Source organism: Podarcis tiliguerta, assembly GCF_965153285.1.
Source record: "Podarcis tiliguerta genome assembly, chromosome: 5".
Taxonomy (NCBI): Eukaryota; Metazoa; Chordata; class Lepidosauria; order Squamata; family Lacertidae; genus Podarcis; species Podarcis tiliguerta.
The window spans coordinates 19,173,457-19,196,031 of NC_139538.1; the positions used below are offsets into that span (position 1 = coordinate 19,173,457).

Genomic DNA, 22,575 nt, shown 5'->3' on the forward strand with positions numbered 1-22,575 from the left:
ATGAACGAAACTTTCCTACAAGCGGGAGACATCCTCAGGGTACCATATGCATTTATATTTCATTGCAAGGCAGATAATGCGAGCAATGAATTCCTTGGCCATCGTGAACATTACGCTCCACATTTTGGAAGGTATTTTATTAAAGCTTTCATTAAACATAGAATTTAACTCAATTATATATTGCCAGGAGAAGCCGCAAATGCAGCAGTTATTTAAAAAGCCCCAAACACAATCATTTTGGAGCAAATCTTGCCAGAGCAGATGCAGGCATCTTTGCGTGAGTCTTAACTCATAATGAGTAAATAGGGAAATAATGCAATAAACAATTAAAATAAGATTTACTCTACAGAATATCCGCCACAAAGCAAAGGAGAGACAATGAGCTGTTTTGTTCCCAGGATTGAACTGTCCTCCTTTATTTTAACACAATACAATCCCAGTTTTTAATCAGATGTTCCCTGGAAAGATGATTATTCCTTATTGTTCATATTGATCTATTCCATGTTCATCCTTTAATTTACATTTTATTGCAGTTCATTGATATATTTATTACATGTTTCTCCAAGGAACTTGGTATACATGGTTCACCGCCACCATTTAATTCTCACAACAACCCTGTGAGGTAGGTCAGGCGGAGGAGGAATAAGGTCACCCAATGAGCATAACATCTCGGGAGGATATGAATTTGAATCTTGCTGGTGCTAGTCCAACACTGTACACCAAGGGTGAGGAAGATCCAGCCTACCTCTTAGTTTTTAACAGGATACTGCCAGTGTGGTATAATGGTTAAGAGTGGTAGACTCGTAATCTGGTGAACCGGGTTCGATTCCCCGCTCCTCCACCTGCAGCTGCCGGGTGACCTTGGGCCAGTCACACTTCTCTGAAGTCTCTCAGCCCCACTCACCTCACAGAGTGTTTGTTGTGGGGGAGGAAGGGAAAGGAGAATGTTAGCCGCTTTGAGACTCCTTAGGGTAGTGATAAAGTGGGATATCAAATCCAAACTCTTCTTCTTCTTCTTCTTTGAGGGAAATTATGTGTTTTAAAGGTATAATGTGTAAGCAGCCGAAGCAGAATGGTAAGACTGGCCCTGCTGATATATAAATGAATTTTTTAAAAAGGATATTAGAAAAAGTACCATGGCATAATTATTTCGTTGACACGATCAAAGAGCACGCTCTGTTTTAAAAATAAAACAGTAAATTCCCTTTCTGAGGCTGACCTGCTCATAAACAAAACGTCTGTGCAGTTAACAGAGTCGGTTTCTCTACATAATGGTGTTGCTCCGACTGACCTACTCAAATAAAAGAGATACATTATGATGGGAGAAGTACTGAGCAGAAGATAATTATCTGAACCAGTGAACTTCCAAGTATCCTTAAAATAGTGTTGTTATTTTTATATATCTGTTGTTTGCTCGAATCTGTCATCATCCGTGACATTTCCCTCTAAAGAGTTGGATGCGTTTGTTTGTTTTTTAAAAGCAGTGTTCAGGAAACCGTGAGAAGTTACCGCACTCTCCTGTGGGGTAAACATGAATTTGAAGTTCCTTCATATTACTTGCCGTATACACAGGGCATGATCCGGTCAAAGTTAAATAGGATCAAGACCATTAAATTGGCTGAAGAGGCGAGACTGAGTGAAGCCTATATTTAGACCATGTGGATTGCCAGTGAGAGAGGGTGGGCCGCAGCCTGGCTGATTGCCTCGGATGCATCTGCAAACTCCATTATTATTATTTTTGCATTTATTTATACTGTGCCTTCTTCCCTTATGGGACACATGGCAGCTTATAGATAAAAACAAGAATTGCTAAAAACAAAGAGAAAATCATCATTTAAAAACAATTAAACATTACTAGAATTAAAACTATATACAGTGGTACCTCGGGTTAAGTACTTACTTCGTTCCAGAGCTCCGTTCTTAACCTGAAACTGTTCTTAACCTGAAGCACCACTTTAGCTAATGGGGCCTCCTGCTGCCGCCGCGCCGCCGGAGCACGATTTCTGTTCTCATCCTGAAGCAAAGTTCTTAACCCGAGGTACTATTTCTGCATTAGCGGAGTCTGTAACCTGAAGCGTATGTAAACTGAGGTACCACTGTACACATATAATGGGACAAGGGTGGTGCTGTGGTCTAAACCACCGAGCCTCTTGGGCTTGTTGATTGTACGGTGGGCAGTTCGAATCCGCATGACTGGGTGAGCTCCTGTTGCTCTGTCCCAGCTCCTGCCAACCTAGCAGTTTGAAAGCATACCAGCATGAGTAGATAAATAGGTACAGTTGCGGCAGGAAGAAAAACAGTGTTTCCATGCGCTCTGGCTTCCGTCACGGTGTCCCGTTGTGTTTTGGTCAGAAACATTTTAGACATGCTGGCCACATGACCCAGAAAAGCTGTCTGTGGACAAATGGCGGCTTGCTTACCCTGAAAGTGAGATGAGCGCCGCACCCCATAGTCAAATTCGACTGGACTTAACCATCCAGGGGTCCTTTACCTTACTTTTACATATATAGCATCTGGTTAAAACATACCCATAATTACAATTAAAAACAATATGACACCAGTGCTTTCATTAAAAGCAGTCAATTTCCCAAAGCCTGTTGAAACAAGAAAGTCTTCATCTGCCGGCAGAAAAACAACAAGGAGGGAGAAAGTCTAACTTCTCCAGGGAAGGAGTTGCAAAGTCCCACGCTCTGACCACAACAGTGGCTCTCTTCTTTATAGTATTGTTACAAAAATCGGGTGCCTGCCCCTCTCCTTGCCTGGTTCCTTTGGAGAACGGAAGACATGGCGGAGACTGTTGCGTCTTTAAGAAATATGGTTTATTCGCCTACTTACACCTTCAGTCTGCGTGGAGGGAGCCCAGTTCTTACTGCATGGCTCTCAGCAGTGCAGGCAACCTTCCACCTCCCTGCCCAAGACAGATCTCCCCCCTTCCTCCTGCTTCTTCTTCCCAGAAACTCTTTTCCCGTGCCCTCAAACATACACCCAGCCACCGGTCTCACTCCCCAATGGTCCATCAACACCTGTGGCCATGTTCATAGGTTTGCTCTTCCTCCAGCCAGCCAGGCTGGTTTGGATAAGCCAACCCAGGAATTCCCTGTTTGGCACAGTTCTGAACTTTAATCCATATCCCAATTAATCAAAACCCTCACATTAATTTCTAGGGTTTGGGGAATTCCCCCTCCCCCTTAAATCTATAACAGAATAAAGCAGTGGGTAGCCAACAAGGTGCTCTCTCTAGTTCAGCCTTTCTGAACCTGTGGGTCCCCAGATGTTGTTGGACTACAACTCCCATCACCCCTAGCTAGCAAGGCTGGAGCTCAGGGATGATGGGAGTTGTAGTCCAACAACATCTGGAGAATCACAGGTTGAGAACCACAGGACTGTGGTGGCACTACAGTTCCCATCAGTCCTAGCTAGGAAGACTAATATAGGTCTTAAAGTAGGGTTGTATTCCCCCGCCCTCCGTTTTATTATTTTATCTTCCTGTAAACCACGACTGGTAGTAGTAATAGTAGTAGCAGCAGTAGTAGTTGCTGCTGCTGCTTTTTTTTTGTAGGCAAGCGGTGTATAAATAAATAATAATGATGACTTCATTGGTAGAGGGCGCAAGAGAGCCTGCTCTCGAGGACTACAACCCCCAGAAACCCGCGGCGCGGCCTCCCGCCAATCGTACGAGAGCGCTCCTGCGCGAAGGCTCCTGGGATTCGTAGGCAGCGGCGGCCACTAGCCCAGCCCAGTGGGAGGGACCGGCGGCGGAGGCGGCGAGGCTGAGCCAGGTGTCTCGCGGGCGGCCCTGCAGGTGACGGCGGCCGGGGAAGGGGCGGCGGGGCAGCGAGGCGAGGGGTGAGGGGCGAGTGGTATCCGAGAGCGCAGCGGAGGCCCGAGGGAGGCGAGGGGCGAGCCGGCCGCTTGGCTGTCTGCTTGGTTGATTGGTTAGTTGGCTGGCCGGCCCGGGGATTGGAGCCGGCGCCTCGCTCCCCTCTTCTTGCAGCAAAGCGGGCGGAGAGGCGCGAGGCGGGCTGCTGCTGCCGCCGCCGCCTTTCTCCCTCGGCGAGGTCGGCCGCCTGAGCATGCAAATCTCTGCAGCAGCTCCGGGATGGTACAGTCGGTGGGTGTAAGGGCTGGGGGAAAGGAAGCGCGTCCCTCCTCCTTGGGAGTCCGCGCTTCCCCAGGCATGCACCCCTTCGCCCTCGTGGCCTGCAAACTGGAGCCCGTGCCAGAAGCAGAAATAACCCCTCCACAAAAACAGACACCCCCCCCCCCGAAGTTCACCATCATCAGACGGGTTGCAAAGAGAGCGCATGATGCGGGTGGTCGATGCCTCTTGGGTTTTGCAAAGGGAAAGGCTGCATGGCAGCTGGGTGAGGGAGCCTTGGTGCAAGCGCCCGTGCCGGGGATTTCCTGGGGAGCTGCATTATCTTACCAGAAGTGACCAAGCGGGCCTTGTTTTAAAGCCCTGCTCCTTATTTTTAGGACCCTGCAGTTCTGGGGGCTCACCGTAAGGGCCCTCCTGATTGTGACATTCTGCCTTGTTTTGTTTATTTTACAAGAAACACAACAAAACACCACCCCTGCTTCCTTTTAATAGGACCCAGCTCTACCTACTGAAGGTGATAATAATATTAATAATATAATAATTCCCTTTTGATTTCTACTACTGCTCCTCTATGCTGCTGCCCTCCTGTAATCCTGTCTTGCTTTCCAATGCAGTCCTCCCCTCCTAAAGCCCACGTGGCCCTTTGTTATTTGTTTCTTTTCATTGTTCCTGGTTTTTCCGTGCGCATTCTCCTTGTGGCGTTTTGTGGTTGTTTTCCTTTGGTACCTTCCAATCTCTCTCTTTCTCGCTCCCTCTGTGCTCCCCCGGAGCCTCTGCTAGCAACTGTTCCGGGCTGCCGCTGGATAAAAGTGTGCTCTGCCTGGAGTTTGCAGACGGCAAAAGCATGAATTGATTTACTGTCCTACTTCGGAGGCATCTCTGGGCAGCTGGGAGTGAGCGCCCGGGAAACAGCAGCAAGAGGAGGAGCAGGCGGGAGAAGGCAGAAGGGGTCCTTTTGTGTCCTCCCTCGAACATAGGCTGTTTCCTCCTCGCCTCCATCCTGGCTGGAAGAGTTCTTTGCAATAGCACACAGAGGCTGACAGCTCTCTCTCTCTCTCTCTTGCTGCTGGTTTTTTTTTTTTAAGTGCTCGTTTCTCCATTCCCTTGCCCCTTTTTGCTCATGTGCGGATGCTTGTTTTCTTGCAGTTCACCTTCTCCAGAGCCCCGTGCTGGTTGGAAACAGCAGGAGCCAGAAGAGGAGGCAGATCAGCCTGCCCTTGGTTGCACAGAAGTGGTGTTCTGATTTCGTACTACTTGACACCAGAGCTACTCCCAGCCATCTGTGACTCGAGCTGCCTGAAGCAGTGGTACAGGGAGAGGAGGAGGAGGCAGCAGCTTTAGTAGCCGATGATAACCCTGCCCTCTGTGGGTTTGTATTACCGGAGCATGCACTGATTTGCTGCCTTGTCTTTAGACCCATCCCGATCACCGGGGTTTGTGCGGGTGTGCGGTGCATGGTCAGGAGGGAGGGGGGGAAATCCACTGTCTCCGTAATAAATGATAGAGGATACAATGACTTTGCTCTCTCTGCTGGGTCGCATCATGCGTTACTTCTTGCTGAGACCAGAGACCCTTTTCCTGCTATGCATCAGCCTGGCACTGTGGAGCTACTTCTTCCATACGGATGAAGTGAAAACCATCGTCAAGTCCAGCAGGGACGCCGTGAAGATGGTGAAGGGCAAAGTGGCGGAGATCATGCAGAATGACCGGCTCGGCGGATTGGATGTGCTGGATGCCGAGTTCTCCAAGACCTGGGAGTTTAAGAACCACAACGTGGCCGTTTACTCCATCCAAGGCCGGAGAGACCACATGGAGGACAGGTTCGAAGTAATCACTGACCTGGTGAACAAGACCCATCCTTCCATATTTGGGATATTTGATGGGCACGGAGGCGAGGCAAGTCTTGGGCTGTTCATTTTGGGGGTTCGGGATTTGCTGCCATTTCCTATTTATTGCCGCTGTTTGACTCAAACTAGTAGCAAAGTTGTTGTTTTACGGTCACTCACACCTCTGGTTTGGGTAGAAGCCATTTAAAGGGTGCAGCAGGACAAAAGCCTAGTCTTCCATTCTTCCCTTTTAAAAAATACCTTGCAGTTTGAGCATCCTAGCAGCGATGACTGTGATCACAAACTTGCTCTGTTAAAGCTCTTCTAACCAAGCTATGAGGCTTCACATGCTGCTGCCAGCTGAGTAAAGTCAGCAGATGCTGTAATGGTTGGTTTAAAGGGAAAGTTTATTGAAAGAGGGGGTGTTTTTTATTGTAGGAAAGAAAGGAGCTAGCAGGAGATCCCTAATGTCCTCAGTTGAGGAACAGAACTGAAAAACTTTCTTTCTTCTAGCAGACCCAAGGAATTAACCTCATGCCACTGCCTTTATTATTATTATTATTATTTCTGGCCATAGAAGTTTGTTCTTTGTTTACACCGCGTTCTGTAGTCTTGCCGAGACAGGCTGTTTGTCTTGGACAGCAGTGCAAATACCATGTGTCACTCCCTTCCTCTTTGCAAGGGATGCCTGGAAAGGTTGCTGTAGCTTTTTTACATTGCAGGGTGCGCGGGTGGGCTTGGGGAGTGGCAGAATCGGGTAGTGACACCCTAGCTGCAGACCTATTATCTGTGTCGGGTTAATCAGTGGTGAAATACAGGGAGGTTTCTCCTCCCTTTTCTTTTGCTTGTATGCTAAGAGTGGCTGGGGGAAGTGACAGGGTACTGGGGGAGGAATCTTGTTGGTGTGTTAAATGAAATACTTGGTGCACCCCCCGAAGTGCTTTGCTTGTGTTTGTTTTTATTCTGCCTCTGTTGTGCTATGATCTGAGGGTCTTCGGGTTTCCTACAGCTGTTCTGGCAAGTCAGACTTGCCGGGAAAGCTGTGACAGCGATCTGGCACAAATCGAGGTCCCCAAGGGTAGCAGCTGTTCTCATAACTCCTGATAGGCTGCACCTCTTGCGCTCCTTCTGTGCACACACCACATTGGGGGGGGGGGCCTCTAAAACATCCCCAGCCTAAGCATATGTTCTTCCTCGGAAGTAAGGCTCATTTGCACCCAGTAAGTGGGCATAGATCTGCAGCCCAAATCTCTAGGGATAGCAGGATGTAGACTATCCCTATGACTGGGACTTTGTTTTAGGAACAACCACTGTGGGTTTAAGAATCAACGAAATTTCAGATTAGTTATTTGTTGAAGTATTTTATTACTGATACCTTGTAATGGATGTTGATGTTTGGTTAAGATAAACATTTTTATTTTGTTTTTCAAGGGAAGCAAATGCTTGTGTGTGTGTTTGTGTGATTGTATGCTGCCTGGAGTCCCAAATTCTTTTCTAAAGGCCACCTTACAAAAATCAGGAGCTGTGCAAGAACATAGTAGCATTTTTCTGTGGTTCCCCACTCATTTTGATGGGTTCTTTTCTCAGGAGAAATGCCTGGTGGATTGTGCCACTCTATAAAAAGTAGAAGCATTTCAAGCTAAGTATAAACTTTTATAGTCCGGAGCCCTTTGAAAACCATCTCTTCTCTATCCTAACTCATTCCCCCCCCCCCCCAAAAAAAACCCTTGTGTTGAAATTTGGTAGCTTTATGTACGTTAGTTAAATCCAGATTTGTGACAGAAATATAGCTTGGCAAAACCTTTCTTCCTAACCAGTTTAGAATATTATTTCTCTCCATCCCGGCAAAAAAAATTTCTAGCTAAGCCCTGTCTGGTGCACTGAGTTCTGTTTACAGTAGGCTTTCCATCATGCTTTTAAAACAGAATGCTAGCATTGAACTTTTAGCTCAGTGTGTAATAATGAGCCTTCTTTTGTTGTATCAGATGGTATTTCACTTATAGGAGTAAATTGCATTAGTATATTTGACCTCAGATGCCATTATTTTAAAATTTAGGTATTTGCGATTGCATGAAGAGCAATGATGTTAAAATATATGTGTCGTGCATAGTCCTTGTTTGTTATTGCAGGAAGCTGATTATACGGAACAAAACCCTTTTTTGCCCTTATAGGTCACACAGTGTGGAGGACCAGTGACTGCTAGTTATGATGGCTGTACCACCTCCAGGAGCTGAGGCAGCTTGTCTCTGAAGACCAGTTGCTGGAGAACCACAGCAGGAGAGGGCTATCTCTTGCATTGGGGGTGGGAGTTACCTATAGGTATCTGTTTAGCCATTGTGGGACACAGGGTACTGCATTAGATAGACTTTTTGTTGTGATCCTGCCAGACTCTCCTTAACGTTCTTTTGCTGCTTCTTAACTCCTCCGTTCTACTCTGAATCAAGTTGATTGAAGAGCAAAAAAGCATATGGAAGTTTCCATCCTTTTAACACATGCTTTTGGACAAAAGCATATTGTCTCCTAATCTGGAGTGCTTGAGCTTAGGTGTTAGTCAAAGGTTGCAATCACGGAACCGGAATTTCTTGAAATGGGTTACCACTAAGCTCCTTGTGGGTGGAGGGTGGAGCCTCAAGACTGGGAAGATGTTGGGGAGTATTTCAGCTGACTGTGATGTAGTGGGGAGGTAACAGAGCTGGAAAACAGGCAGTCTGAGTTTATTCTGGCTAAATGGAGAGATTGGCTCATGCAGTCGGGTGGTGGGTTCCTGTCAGTGCACATTACACGAACCTGCCCCTCTAAAGATGAAATGGCCAAAAATGTTGGTACCTATGAACAATCCCCCCAGATATAAGGCAAAATGTTTTGCAAATGAAATATCCAGAACTAGAGGAGCACTGGGTCTTTAGGTAACAGTAATACAAGTTAATCTGCAGTGGAACTATTTGGTGGAATTCTGTTCATATTGTCTACTACTCCTTACTGTTCTGAAGTATGTGCCCAGGCCTCTTCTGCAATGGCATTGTAGCTGTGGAACTCCTTTCCTAAGGAAGTTTCATTTTGCTTCCTCCATGGCTTTTCAGCAGGAAACCAAAGCAGTCTGCTTCAGGGGGTCTTTTTTTGGGGGGGGGGGTTTGCCTTGATTAGCTCCTTTTCTTGATTCTGCTGCTCTGTTCTATACTTCTGCATTTCTAGTATGTTTTCGTATTAATTTATATTGTGTCTAATATGCCTTGTTAGCTGCATTGGAAACTTGGTTGAAAGATAGGTTACAGTTGCCTTTTAATCAGCGAAGTGTTAGGAGTGGATGATGTTACTCAGTAGCAGCTGGTTATCTGCTCAGAATGCATTTAAGCTCGCTGATCTTTTAGCACTCCCAGTCCTTTGTTTGCCCTCGTCTTCTTCCTCTGTATAGTATTGCACACTTGTTGTTAACAGGCCTCATTGAAAATGACAGTGTTAAATGTGTGTTTTTATGGGTGGACCCGGGGAAATAAATAGCTGATAGGATGGCTGAGCTAGGGGGCAGCTGTGGGTTTTTAGTGTTTTTTGTGTGGTAACCATTTGCTCTTGATTTCATCACAGACAAGTGGCCAGGTGGTGATATTCCACTTCCTAACTTGCTGTTTACAGCCAGTGTGCGTATCACTACCGTGCAAAATTTTGGCCGCCTCACTGTGAGGGTCATAACATTCGAAGCAGCCATTTAAAAAAGCAGCTTCCGGTACGTTTCTGAGCCCAATTCAAAGTGTTTGTGCTGACCTTTAAAGCCCTAAATGAAAACAGCCCAGTATACCTGAAGGAGCGTCTCCACCCCCATCGTTCAGCCCGGACACTGAGGTCCAGTGCCGAGGGCTTTCTGGCGGTTCCCTCATTGTGAGAAGTGAGGTTACAGGGAACCAGGCAGAGGGCCTTCTTGGTAGTGGCACCCGCCCTGTGGAACGCCCTCCCACCAGTTGTCAAAGGGAAAAGCAACTACCAGACTTTTAGAAGACATCTGAAGGCAGCCCTGTTTACGGAAGCTTTTAATGTTTAATAGATTATTGTATTTTAATATTTTGTTGGAAGCCGCAGGGCAGGGTATAAATAATAAATTATTATTATTATTATTATTATTATTATTATTATTTTTATTAAAAAAGGGTTAGAAAAGGTGTTCTGGTCTTTGCATTTTTTCTGCTATGTGTACATAGGCTTGTTGCTGTGTTAAAAACTTGCTGCATGCCGATTTGAACGAAACAGAGAATTGTAGCAAGGGCTTTTTAGATGTACCACATTGTGCCTGGTGCAGGAAATTGAGATAAAGCCAGTGTGGTATAGTGGTTAGAGTGTTGGACTATGACCCTGGGAGCCCAGGGTTCGAATCCCATTCAGCCATGAAGCTCACAGCTCACCTCGGGCCCCTTGCCATTTTTCAGCCTAGCTCACCTCAAAGCATTGAGCTCCTTGGAGGAAAAGGTGGGATCTAAAAGCTAAAATAAATAAATAAATAAATAACAAAGTGTACACCAGCAGACGGTTGTCAAACCTCTGTGGGACCCTTTCAGTTTTGCCTTTAACAGTATAGTAGCAGTAAATGCCATTTTGCTCTGTCCTGTGCTCTTTGTAGTCGTTTAGTCGTGTCTGACTCTTCGTGACCCCATGGCCAGAGCATGCCAGGCACTCCTGTCTTCCACTGCCTCCCACAGTTTGGTCAAACTCATGCTGGTAGCTTCGAGAACACCGTCCAACCATTTGCCTTGTAGATTTATGAACATATGATTTATATATATGTGAGACCTTAGAATTCCTATAACAAGGGGATGAACTATATATACATATTGTATCTGCTTTCTGTTGTTGTTTTTAATCTGCTACATTCTAAAACCATTTTATTACAGAGTAAAGTAGGATTTTGATAACAAAAGTTTTTATTTTTGGAGCTGTTTATGAAGCCCCTCTCGGTCTCTTTTAAAGTAATTTTGCTAAATACGTAACCAGAGTCCCTCTTTTCAAAGAAAATTTAAAAAAAGTTAAATAGCTCATCATTCTTATACGAACAAAGTGTCTGCTCTTCTTTGTAAGTGAGGTAGACATAAGTGGTTTTCCTGTCTCGGGTTCCCACCCACAAAGGAAACAAATTTTGCATAAAAGCAAATAAGTGGTGTTATTGGAGCAGGATGTACCTGGTACATGCGACTGACATTTTTAATCGTTCAATTTGTGTGAGAGTTACTTCTATCAACACAGGCTTTCTTCATTCTAATGGTTTGGGAAAGAAACAGCATAATGGATTCTTTTGCAAAAGAGGGAATATTTTTAGTTGTCTTTTTCCTCATTTTTGTTCAATGGCATTTTTGTGTACCTTCTGAATGCCTGAATAGAAAAATGCATGAAATGGGACTTAATAACTATTCAAGTTGCATAGCTTAATATACACTCAGAACTGTATTTTCTTAGGTCCTTGTAAGTGGCTACTCTTGCTAGTTTTTCCTTGACTTCAAAGGACAAGTAATGACAGTGTGGGTCTCTGATTTACTTGTGTAAAGATTTGTTTAGAAAGACAAATTTGCTCTTGGGGGGGGGGAGTTCTTTGATGCTGGAAGTGCCTTGATCATGTCTGCCTTGCTGATTAGCCGAGCTTGTTCAGTTTTAGGCCCCCAGGACAGAAAGTCACCAACCAATTAAGAGTACTTGCTGGTACTCAATGTTAAATATAGTATCGGTGGGGAGATGGAACATAGGAACTGGTCTTACACATAGTTAGAACTTTGGTCCATCTAGATCAGCAATTTCTGCATTGAGTTGTCAGCCCTGAATGGGGTAACACTGCCCCTAAAGGTCTAGGTGCTCAGCCTGGGGCCAGGTTAATTCTGTGTCCAGGGCAGCTGTCTGCCAGCTCCATCTGATATACCGGCTGAGAACCTACCTTGTCTGTGCAGTGCCCCACCAGAGTGGCACATGCTCTGGTTATCTCCCACTTGGACTACTGCAATGCGCTCTACACGGGGCTACCTTTTAAGGTGACCTGGAAACTACAACTAATCCAGAATGTGACTGGTCGAATGGTGACTGGGAGCAGCTGCCGGGACCATAAAACACCAGTCCTAAAAGATTAACATTGGCTCCCAGTATGTTTCCAAGCACAATTCAGAGTGTTTCAAAGCCCTAAATGACCTCAGCCCTGTGTACATGAAGAAACATCTCCACCCCTGTCGCTCAGCCTGGACTCTGAGATACAGCTCCAATAATAATATTATAATAATAATTTAGGGATGCGGGTGTCGCTGTGGTCTAAACCACTAAGCCTCTTGGGCTTGCACATCAGAAGGTTGGTAGTTTGAATCCCCACAACGGGGTGAGCTCCCCTTGCTTGGTCCCAGCTTCTGCCAACCTAGCAGTTTGAAAGCACGCCAAAAGTGCAAGTAGATAAATAGGTACCACTCTGGCGGGAAGGTAAACAGCTTTTCCATGCGCTGCTGTGGTTTCGGTGCTCCGTTGCGCCAGAAGTGGCTTAGTCATGCTGGCCACATGACCCGGAAAAAACTGTCTGTGGACGAACGGCTACTCCCTCGTCCTGTAAAGCGAGATGAGCGTCGCGACCCCAGAGTCGTATGCTACTGGACTTAACTGTCAGGGGTCCTTTACCTTTACTTTTTTAATAATCATTTATTATTTATATCCCACCCATCTTGCTGGGTTTCCCCAGCCACTCTGGGCGGCTTCCAACAAAATATTAAAACACAGTAGTCGTTCAGATATCAAAACTTTCCCTAAATAGGGCTGCCTTCAGATGTCTTCTAAAAGTCTGGTAGTTGTTTTTTCCTTTGACATCTGGTGGGAGGGCATTCCACTGGGCGGGCGCCACTACCAAGAAGGCCCTCTGCCTGGTTCCCTGTAACTTCGCTTCTCGCAGTGAGGGAACCACCAGAAGGCCCTCGGCGCAGAATGAAGCTCCAAGGGCCTCCTGGCAGTTCCCTCATTGTGAGAAGTAAAGTTACAGGGAACCAGATGGAGGGCCTTCCCAGCAGTTGTCCCTCCCCCCCCCCCGGGTGGAATGCCCTTCCATCAGATGACAATCAGATAAACAACTACACAACTTTCCAAAGACCTCTGAAGGCATCCCTGTATTGAGAAGTTTTTTAATGTTTGATGTTTGCTATGTTGGAAGCCTCCCAGTGTGCCTGGGGCAACCCAGTCAGATGGGTGGCATGTAAATAATAAAATTATTGTTATCTTCTCCAGTTCTTTGGTGTTAACATGTTCCAATGACTGCTGCACCCATCAACCCCCCCCCCCATTCTACCTTTCTCATCCCTTCTACATACCTGTTGAAAAGGTATATTCTACTGTTTGTGGTTGCCATAAATCAGGGATGAGTAAATTTGTTCTAACTTCATATGAGTGTGCTTCAAATGTGCTTTGAAGGTATAATGTGTACACAGCCTAGGTTGAATTGGGAATTTCCCTTGCCTGGCAGTCAGAGCAGACAATACTGAGCTATACGGACTGACAGTAGGTTTCAGGCAGAATAAGTTGTGGCTGGAGGAAGGAGTTTGCTATGTACTGCACTGAAATAGTGAAAGGCTTTGTTTTTGCCTGATATCCTTTTAAATAAACAGCCAAACCTCAGATTCAAACAAGATTTCATGGAAATTAGTGATGTTTCCCATTTATAGAACTTTCCTCCAGCCTTGATGGGAAATGCTTGCATTTGCATTAGGACTGGAGTAAATATTTATGCTGTCAATATCATGCTTATATATAAATAAAATCTCTGTCTCAGTTGCTGACATCTACGCTAGGGGCTGAAAAGCAAACATGGGTCATTTTAATTGATGAACTCAATGTTTAAAGGTTGAATTACAAATCAGAATTTGAGTGTACATTCTCTATCCCCTGCACAGTGTAAATCAGACCAGGTATAATTTAGGGACTTTTTTTAAAAAAAGATTAGTCCTGCACATAGATAGGAACATAAGAAGAGGCTATTGGATCAGTCCTGTGGCTCATCTAGTCCAACGACCTGTGCTCACTGTGGCCAACCAGATTCCTATGGGAAGCCTGAGTACAGCAGTGATCTCTCTCCTCCTGTGTTTTCCAGCAGCTGGTCTTCAAAAATAATGCTGCCTCCAACCGTAAAGGCAGAGTATAGCTTGCTAGTAAGGCAGAGCTGCAGCTTCCTATATGAGACTCAGTCCAATAGTTAACTCCTGCTAAAGCAACATCTGAGCTCTGTTCTCATGCAGTACAGCAGGGGTCGGCAACCTGCAGCCCATGGGCCACAAGCGGCCCACGGGGGTCGTTTAAATGGCCCCCGAGTGGCCTGCTCGGCAACGCCCTGCAAGCTGTGCTAAACTGGCACAGCGCGGAGCAGGGACTCGCTTCCGTGGTGCCGGAAATCGTGTCTGCGCATGTGCAGATGCCAGAAATCGCATTTGTGCAGATGCGCTCCGGCCCACGGAGCGATCTCCGCGGGAATGAACCGGCCCAAGCGAGGTAAACCTTTCCAACCCCTGCAGTACAGTATTCAACCTGATCCCTGATTGGAGCTGTCCAAGGTACCTTCATCTTGCCTCACCTCTGCTGAGATTAGCGCTTCCATCAAAATAGTCTTGTAAAATTAGATCCTGGGACCATCTAATGAAACTGATTGTCAGGAGATGCAGGACAAGCAAAAGGAAGCACTATATTATATATATATTGTGTGTGTGTGTGTGTATATATATATATATATATACACACACACACATACACACAGCACGTAATTGATAGAATCTGCTGTCATAAGATGTAGTTGTGCACTACATTAGGGGAAATTGCTTTGCAGAACTGCAAATTAGGTAAATTACTGGAGGAAAATATCAGCGATGATTAGCCATTATGGTTATATGCAATCTCCAGTTTCAGATTACTGCTTTTTCATGCCCTATTTGTGAGCTTCCTAGAGGTTTCTAGTTGGTCGGCATGGGAAATGGGATGCCGGACTAGATCAATGCTTGGTCTGATCATTCGGGGGATCTTCTGAATGGACTGATCTAGACTTGGTATAAAGCAGTTCTGTGGGAGGACTAAAGTAATTCTTGCATATTGTAGAACAAGATGCTTCTCATGATTCTAATAAGCATCTTGGTCACCTGGCAAAAAAAATGCATAGTCACTAGATGAGAGTTTCTTCCCTTCTCTTTTCATGCACAGGCCAGCCCAGCAGATTTTAGTAATGGGCGCTTAGGGCCTGGACTGTTATACAAGCCATAAAATACTCTAATTGAAAATGCATTGTTTCGCTGAAAATTCATTCCAAGAAAGACAGCTCAAGGATATGGAGAGTGGCGAGGTGGGACAAAGCTGTCAACTTTTGAGTAGTGGGACTCAAAGCTGATTGGATGATGAGATAAGATGGGGCGGGGAAGAGAGGAGCAGAATGCATCACTCTTCTTGGTGGGAACTTTTAATGAACTTTGGGAAGAGAAGTGGGTGGCAGCATAGAGCACCCATCAGGCCGCTGATGCTACAAATTGATTATGATGCTGAAACATTGCTGGCTCTCATCATCTCCGACCTTGTCTGATTCACAGCTGTGTGAGCAGCTGACGATCTTCAACCAGACAATCAAACTACGTGTTTTAACTGCTAAGCCACAGCACAATTATCCTCTGCGCATCATACAGGAAACCTCAAGGCTCCCTGGGAGAAATGCACATTTATTTTCATTTATTCCAGCCTTGCAGGGTTCTCCCCCCCGCCCCTCATCCTTTGCACATTTTCGAGTCATCATAAATATTGGCAAATCCTTTCTTCCTTACCCCACTCTCCCCACCCTTTTTCGCCAATCGCCTTTGGGGGTAAACATTAATTATATTATGCTTCCATTTTTAATAGCGGGGACTGGCGTGGAGACTGGGTTCTTTCAGCCAATAAAATATCCTCTAGTAAATCTTTACTTTTCCCATTCCCTGGTGGTTATAAAAGTGTTCCAGGGCACCCAGCGTTTCTTCTGATAAGGGGAAGTGCAAACCTTACAACGTATTTCTCAGGACCGCTGCAGCTCTTGCGTTAAGGGGGAGAAGATAAACCTTTAAAATGAGTGTTTTGCCATGTGCAGGTTGTCCAGCTAGATAATTTGAATCTGAAATATGTTTTCTGTCCCCCACCACCACCAATACTTTCCAGAGGTAGTGGCTTGGTCTTAAAACATTAACAAAGGCTTCTGTGTATTGGTGGCAAAAACCTGATCCTAAAAGAAGTGTCTTCAGCCACAGATAAACTGAGCATGGGTTAGAGGCAAATGAGTCTCTTTCACACGCCACAAACCTAAACATCTTAAGGTTGGATGCAGAAGACTTGTGTTTCCACATGCGTTTCATAAAGCTGCACTTGTTGGGGATATGCAGTTGGGCGAAGCTCCCTGCTGAATGTACACAATGTGGCAGAGCCAAATTTACCTTTGTGTGACGAGTGAAAGGATGTTCTGTGTCAGGCCCCAAATATGGGAATTGGCTCATGTATTTGTTTATTTAAGGTATTTTTACCTCACCCCTCAAGTCATGTTCCCAAAATGGCTGAAAAAGGCATTACACCAGAGGCAACAGTTAGTTCGTGTAAGGGCTGCATTGCCTTCTGGGAAAACCTGTGAGGGCCACATCCCAGATGTGGGCACGGCCACAAGCAAAAGTGAGCAGAGCAATGAATTAAAACTTCACCTTTGCACAGTCAGCAAATTGCTACACACTTATCCCTCTCTGTCATCCATCCCCCATCGAAACAAGCAAGAGGCATTGTCAGAGTTCAAGGACACCCTCCAGCCAGGCAAAAACACTTGGGGTGTGATCCATACCGATGAGGGCTGTGGCCTAGGGAGAGTTCTGAGGCCCAGACAGACAGGCCTGGTAGGCCACATTCCCTGCCCCCACCCCTACCTTTGGTTCCCCACCCCTGCTGTACAGAGAGACACCACCTCTGAATGGGCCAAAGTTCTTGGGAGTGGCTAAACTCATGGATTGGCTTGTCTGTCTAATCTTGATGGCTACAGGCACTTCTGTGGAGATTTTCTGGGTAGGTAGGACGATGTACACAGTCCTTGTTTTCGCCATAACAAACTGAACTGCGTCCTGGAACTCCCTTACCCCAAAAGTTGCATTCCTGAATGTGCATAGTAAGGTTCACAGGGCACCAAGGGGCAAACCCTGCCCTGAGACAAGCTACTACTGTCTTGAAAAATGGCCTCTACAAATCTTACCATTTTCTTCTTTGTTTCTAGGCATACGTTGAAATTTGCGCTTAAAAGGGGTTATTTGAGCACTAAGGAACCTTTAGGTTCCTTAAAACTGTCGGGAATACAGCTCAGCTTACACTGCCCTTTTTATTTTTTATTTTTACTGTAAAATATGTTCTTCAGAACTTAGTAGCACCATGCTCCTCCTTGTTAAAAAGCTTTACGTTGCTTATAAGAGAGGGGCAAGTTTTCTCCCGCACCAGGCCTGCCTCTCCACATGCAGCTGTGCTGGGCCTGTATTTCCGCTGCCAATCTCTCCATGCAGCTTCTGCCTTGAAGGGACCTTCTCCAGCTTCCCCCCAAGAGCTGCCTAATTTGAAGGATTTCACACTTGCTCCCTGCAGCTGATGGACGGGGCTGCTGACATGGACCTGTGCGCATCTCGACTTGGAGTTTGGCTCGATCGCTTTGTGTTTGTTGGTTGTCCATCTGCCTCTTCCGCGGGGCCAGTGCTCTGGGCAAGCAATCGCTTTGTCTTTCGTAAGCTAACGCAGGCCTGCTTTTAAGCTTATGAGGATTTGCCTGGGGCCAGGCCGTTAGTCTACCCTAGCTCAGGGTTTTCTCCTCTTGGCTGGCACTGTGTTGAGGTTGAGGTGCAGACGGCTTTCAGAGGTGAGCCAGGGAGTCCGAGCCAAGAGACCAAGCCAGGAACCGGAGGCGAGGAACACTCAGAAACGCACATGAGAGCCAGGAAGATCTTGTTGCTCAGGCAAAGCTACAGCCTGCCCAAACAGAGGAGGCCTCTTACAGCCTGTCCCGTCCGGGAGGACCCTGTGGCAATCCTGGCAGGTGAAAGATTTTCCATGCCTCCATTTCCATGCCACAGCTACATACAGAATCAAATGTTTCTGCATCTAGGCCCTCCAGCTCCTGATAAGGTGCATTGCCATGGGGGGGGGAGATATATTTTTCCACCCTGGTTACCTAAGATCCTTTAATTAGAGAGGCCCATGGATTAAATATGGGGTGTAAGAACAGAAGCCCTGCAAGTAGGAGAGGCACTTGCGGAATTTTCTGCCTCATGTGCCAAAATGAGTTGGCCGGCCTTGGATAAGAACATAAGAATAGCCCTGCAGAGTCAGACCAAAGGCTCCATCCAGTTTGGCATCATGTTTTCACAGGGGCCAGCCAGATGCCTCTGGAAAGCCAGCAAGCAGGGCCATCTATATATGCTGTGTTGCTAAGATATGATCCGTCTTGTAGTGTTTAGGGACTCTGCCTTCTCATCCCTGCTTTGCTGCCTTAGCTCCTGTCTTGGCTCCTGCAAAGAAATTCCCTACCTGGACACACCAGGAGTTGAACCTAGGCATTTCTGCATTCAAAGCAGGGACTCCCCCGTTGATCTGCAGTACTTTCCCTGGACACCTTGGGCATTTCCCATTTGCTTTGTTTTAGGATCTTGGCAAACTAAAAAAACAGCCCCCAGCCTTACTTAAAACCAAGAGAGGCTTTGAGAGCCCTTACCAGTAGTAGCAGAGGACTGTGGTCACCAGAATTCTGTTCCAGACGCTTGTGGTTTTTTTAATGTTTGTTTAAGTACTGAGATGTGTAACAATTGGCAAGAAAGAAAGCAACAAAGATATTCACTATTATTTTTTGAATTCCCAAGTCATGTTACAACTTTTTAGCACCCCTCGTTTTTGGAATATGAAAGTTGAAAAATTCAGCTTGACCTACAGCCACATGCTACCAGGAGTATTGTAGCACTTGGAAAAGAAGCGTGTGTGTGTGTGTGAGAGAGAGAGAGAACACACACTTTCAGTTCCTTTGTGATTAAAGCATTGGGAGGTTGATTCTAATTCTATTTTATAAACTGAATGATAGGTCTAGTAGAAATATGGTTTCTCTTTCTGATGAGCCTAAATCTGAAATGTCACCAAAGGCTGTAATCTGAGCTGTGTGCTCTTCCCCTTGCTAAGTGAGTGGCCAAGAGGAGCTAATGATCCTTAGACAATCTAATTGGTATAGTTGTCCTCAGCTTTCGGTGGCTCAGGTTGCAGGCTTATGTGACATCCCTGTTCAGGGACGTGGGGGAGCTTGCTGTGATCATCCCAGCAGAGGACAGGGGAATTTTCCCAAAGAAAGGGGAAACAAAGAAGTACCGTATTGGCCCGAATATAAGACGCACCCGCAAATAAGCCACACCTTAAAATTCTAGGCTTATTTGTGTGTGTGGCCTGCCTCCTGGCACTACCGCCCTGAAAGGGGTGGGGCGGGGGGTGGCCAGTGCTCGGTTCTGAGCGCACTGCGCACCTGCCTCCTGACAATACCACTTCCCGGCACTCCTAGCACTGCCTTCCCCAAGCTGGGGACTAGTAGTTAGATGGGTGCTTGAACATCTGTTTTGGGGAGTTGAACTAACTTGGCCCACTTGCATGCAAGGTCTTAAAAGCTCTTTTCGAACTGGGTTTTCCCAGTGTGGGGAGATCTCTCTCGCTTTCAGACTTGCTCACTGGCCTCTGGGATGCTCTCACAGGAACTCCAAGAGATCTCATGAGAACCTCCTAGAGCTCAGTAAGCAGGTCTGGGAGCTTAAAAGTGCTCCGCCTTGCTTGGAAGCTAAGGATGGTCACGCAAGGATGGTTCAGGTATAAGTGTTTTTGCATATCCACAATTTATCAGTAGAAGTAGTCATTGCTAAAAATGTCTGGAATGTGTTGCCTTAGATCAACAAATGCATAGACTTCGCAATGTTTTCAGATTTCTTTCGTCAATTGCCTATGAACCACTGCTGAATGTCAAGCTAGTTATGTAATTGTCAGTATTTTGCAGCCTGTTAGTAAGAAGTCAGTAAGATCACAGGCTAACTCTCTTGCCACCAGCATGTGTTTTGGGCTCTTGCAAATGTCTCATGGTGCATTCTCCGTTATGTAAGCAGACACAGTTTTAGAGCCATCAGGTAAGTAGCAAAAATCAAGACTAGAGCCGGACAGTGTTAATTAGTGTTGTCATGAAGTGTATCCCAGTTTCAATAATATAAAAGTTTTATCGGCACCGAATCAGTTGCATGCTAATTGCAATTCACCTTGACATTGATAGTGCATTTAATGTTGGTAGAGAGCCCAACCGCTTTCTACTGTATGAATACTTAATCATGAGATGACTGCTTTGTATAGAACCTTGAAGCTTAAATGGCTATTGGCTACCATTTACTTAAGTAGGTCTTACAAGAACAAATCTTTGCACAATAGGGTCAGGTTTCGAAGGCTTGGGAAGTTAGCTGGTTTTTTCCATTGCATCCTTGTAATGGCATAAGAGTTAAGTTATAAAGATCTACATAGCCAACGTTCCACAGCTAGCTGAGGATTTGTGCCTTCATTACATAGTATTACCCTTTGGTAGCGAAGCAAACGTGTAAGACAGGGGTAGTCAATGTGGTGCCCTCCAAATGTTGGACTCCCATCAGCCTCAGCTCTCATGGCCAATGGTCAGAGACGATGGGAGCTGTAGTTCATCAGCATGTGGAGGGCATGGTTTTGCACACTTCTGCTCTAAGGTAAAAATGAATGTGCCAAGGAGTAGCTTTGACCTACTCCTAGTACAGGAGAGAGATCATCCAAGAGGAAATCCCATAAGAATATGGTGTGTACATGTCATCATTTGAAAGGGTAGCTTTCCCCCATTATCATACCCAAGCACAAAAATCAGTGTTCAGTAAACCACTGATGAGATGTTAAAAGGTAAAGGTAAAGGGACCCCTGACCATTAGGTCCAGTCGTGACCGACTCTGGGGTTGCGACGCTCATCTCGCTTTATTGGCCGAGGGAGCCGGCGTTTGTCTGCAGACAGCTTCCAGGTCATGTGGCCAGCATGACAAAGCCACTTCTGGCGAACCAGAGCAGCACACGGAAATGCCGTTTACCTTCCCGCTGGAGCGGTACCTATTTATCTACTTGCACTTTGTGCTTTCGAACTGCTAGGTTGGCAGGAGCTGGGACCTAACAATGGGAGCTCACGTTAGCATTAGCATATTAAGTGTGCGTAATATGCGGAACAGAAATCTGATAATGTGGGATCTTGGACCTAGTAGCTTTCAGCTCTTACCTGTAATCCTATAGAGGTGTCAAAACAACCCAGGAAACACAGTTGCGGATGGGACCAGGGGTCTGTGTGCTGGCCCTACCCCTACCTACTTATAACTTTTATGTGCTGAGGTGGTCTTACCTGCCTCACCTCTCACCTTGCCAAATTGAGCTGGTTGGACTGAAGGGATATTCCAATCTTCCCTGCTATGGGGAATCCCATGGGATCAGGAATTCTAAGGGCCCTCGGCTTAATGCATATAGAATTCTCAGTACAGACAAGGTAGTGCACATGGGATCAGTTAGGCTGGGGGTGGTACACACTGTTCCTAGGCAGTTTGCAACCTTGTGTATTCTTTTGAACGCCAGAAGAGGGTTTAGCAGCACGCCAGTTCTTCTGTCGACACGTTTTTCATAGTCGCTAGCAACAGCATACAACCTTTCAATTTAACGATGATAGCTCGCCACCCACAAACTAGCAGATACCTTTGCACTAGTGGAAATGAAAGATACGTTGGGTTCAAGCGTCTGCTGTGATCATCTGAAGCCCCATCGCTGTTGAGAGAAGGATAAGCAAAGTCTGCGATTGCTACGTCTGCAGGAGATGGCTGCCAGTGATTCCAAATGGATTTGTAATGTCACTATCATACAACAATGAGAGAAATCAAAGGAGGCATGTGCTTTGAAAAGCAAAGAAATGTTCAGGTTTTGATGTAACGCTACCTCTTGTGGCTTGCTAACCGTTTTGTTTGTGGTCCTGATCACATTTCCATAGGTTTGCTGTTATAAATTCACACATTGTGGATCTGTTGCTCTCTTGGCTTCCTCTAATGCATGCAAGGGGGTTCTTTTTAAAGACCATCAATATATACTCCCCCCAAACCTGTATCACTGGACCCCTGAGCAATTTCTGCCCTCCCCGACTTTCACTTTTCTGATCCTTTTTGTTATAATTTATACCTGCCACAAGTGTGCCTCTTCAGAGAGAATGGTAATCAAGTAATGCACCTATTACTTTTATTTATTGAAAAAAAAGGCTTGCAACCTTTTGCCTGAGCCTCTGGGCACATTTACATAATGAAATGGTTATCGTGGGGCGACCGGGATGCTTGCTGAATGCATAAGCATGTTCCACTTAAGAAAATGACAAAAGACGTTGTCCTCAAAACAGTCGCGGGAGGGTGCTTTAGGATACGGCTTGAAACAAAAGGGAGAAGGTGTCTGTGAGCTTTAGAGCATTGCACTGGACCAAGCAGTGCAACATGGGTGGAGAACCTCATGCCTAGGGGTCAAATGCAGCCCTCCTATTCGGCCCTTGTGATTTGCCCCAGGCCACAGCCCTTGCTGACCCTACAACACACCCTTAGTGGACACATT

General features: G+C 45.9%; 1 protein-coding gene across 4 annotated transcripts in view; it reads left to right on the forward strand.

Moving 5' to 3' along the window:
- Positions 1 to 3,717: 3,717 nt before the first annotated feature.
- PPM1L (protein phosphatase, Mg2+/Mn2+ dependent 1L) overlaps positions 3,718 to 22,575 on the forward strand; it is a 182,040-nt gene continuing 163,182 nt past the window's right edge. The window contains exons 1-2 of one of the 4 annotated variants that reach the window (XM_083442387.1): positions 3,718 to 3,802; positions 5,246 to 5,995. In XM_083442387.1, coding sequence (XP_083298513.1) covers positions 5,597 to 5,995 — 399 coding nt within the window. In that variant the 5' untranslated portion in view covers positions 3,718 to 3,802; positions 5,246 to 5,596. Of the gene's footprint in view, positions 3,803 to 4,438; positions 4,614 to 5,245; positions 6,000 to 22,575 lie in introns of those variants that run through there. The other 3 variants (XM_083442385.1, XM_083442388.1, XM_083442386.1) reach the window with 3 other exon arrangements.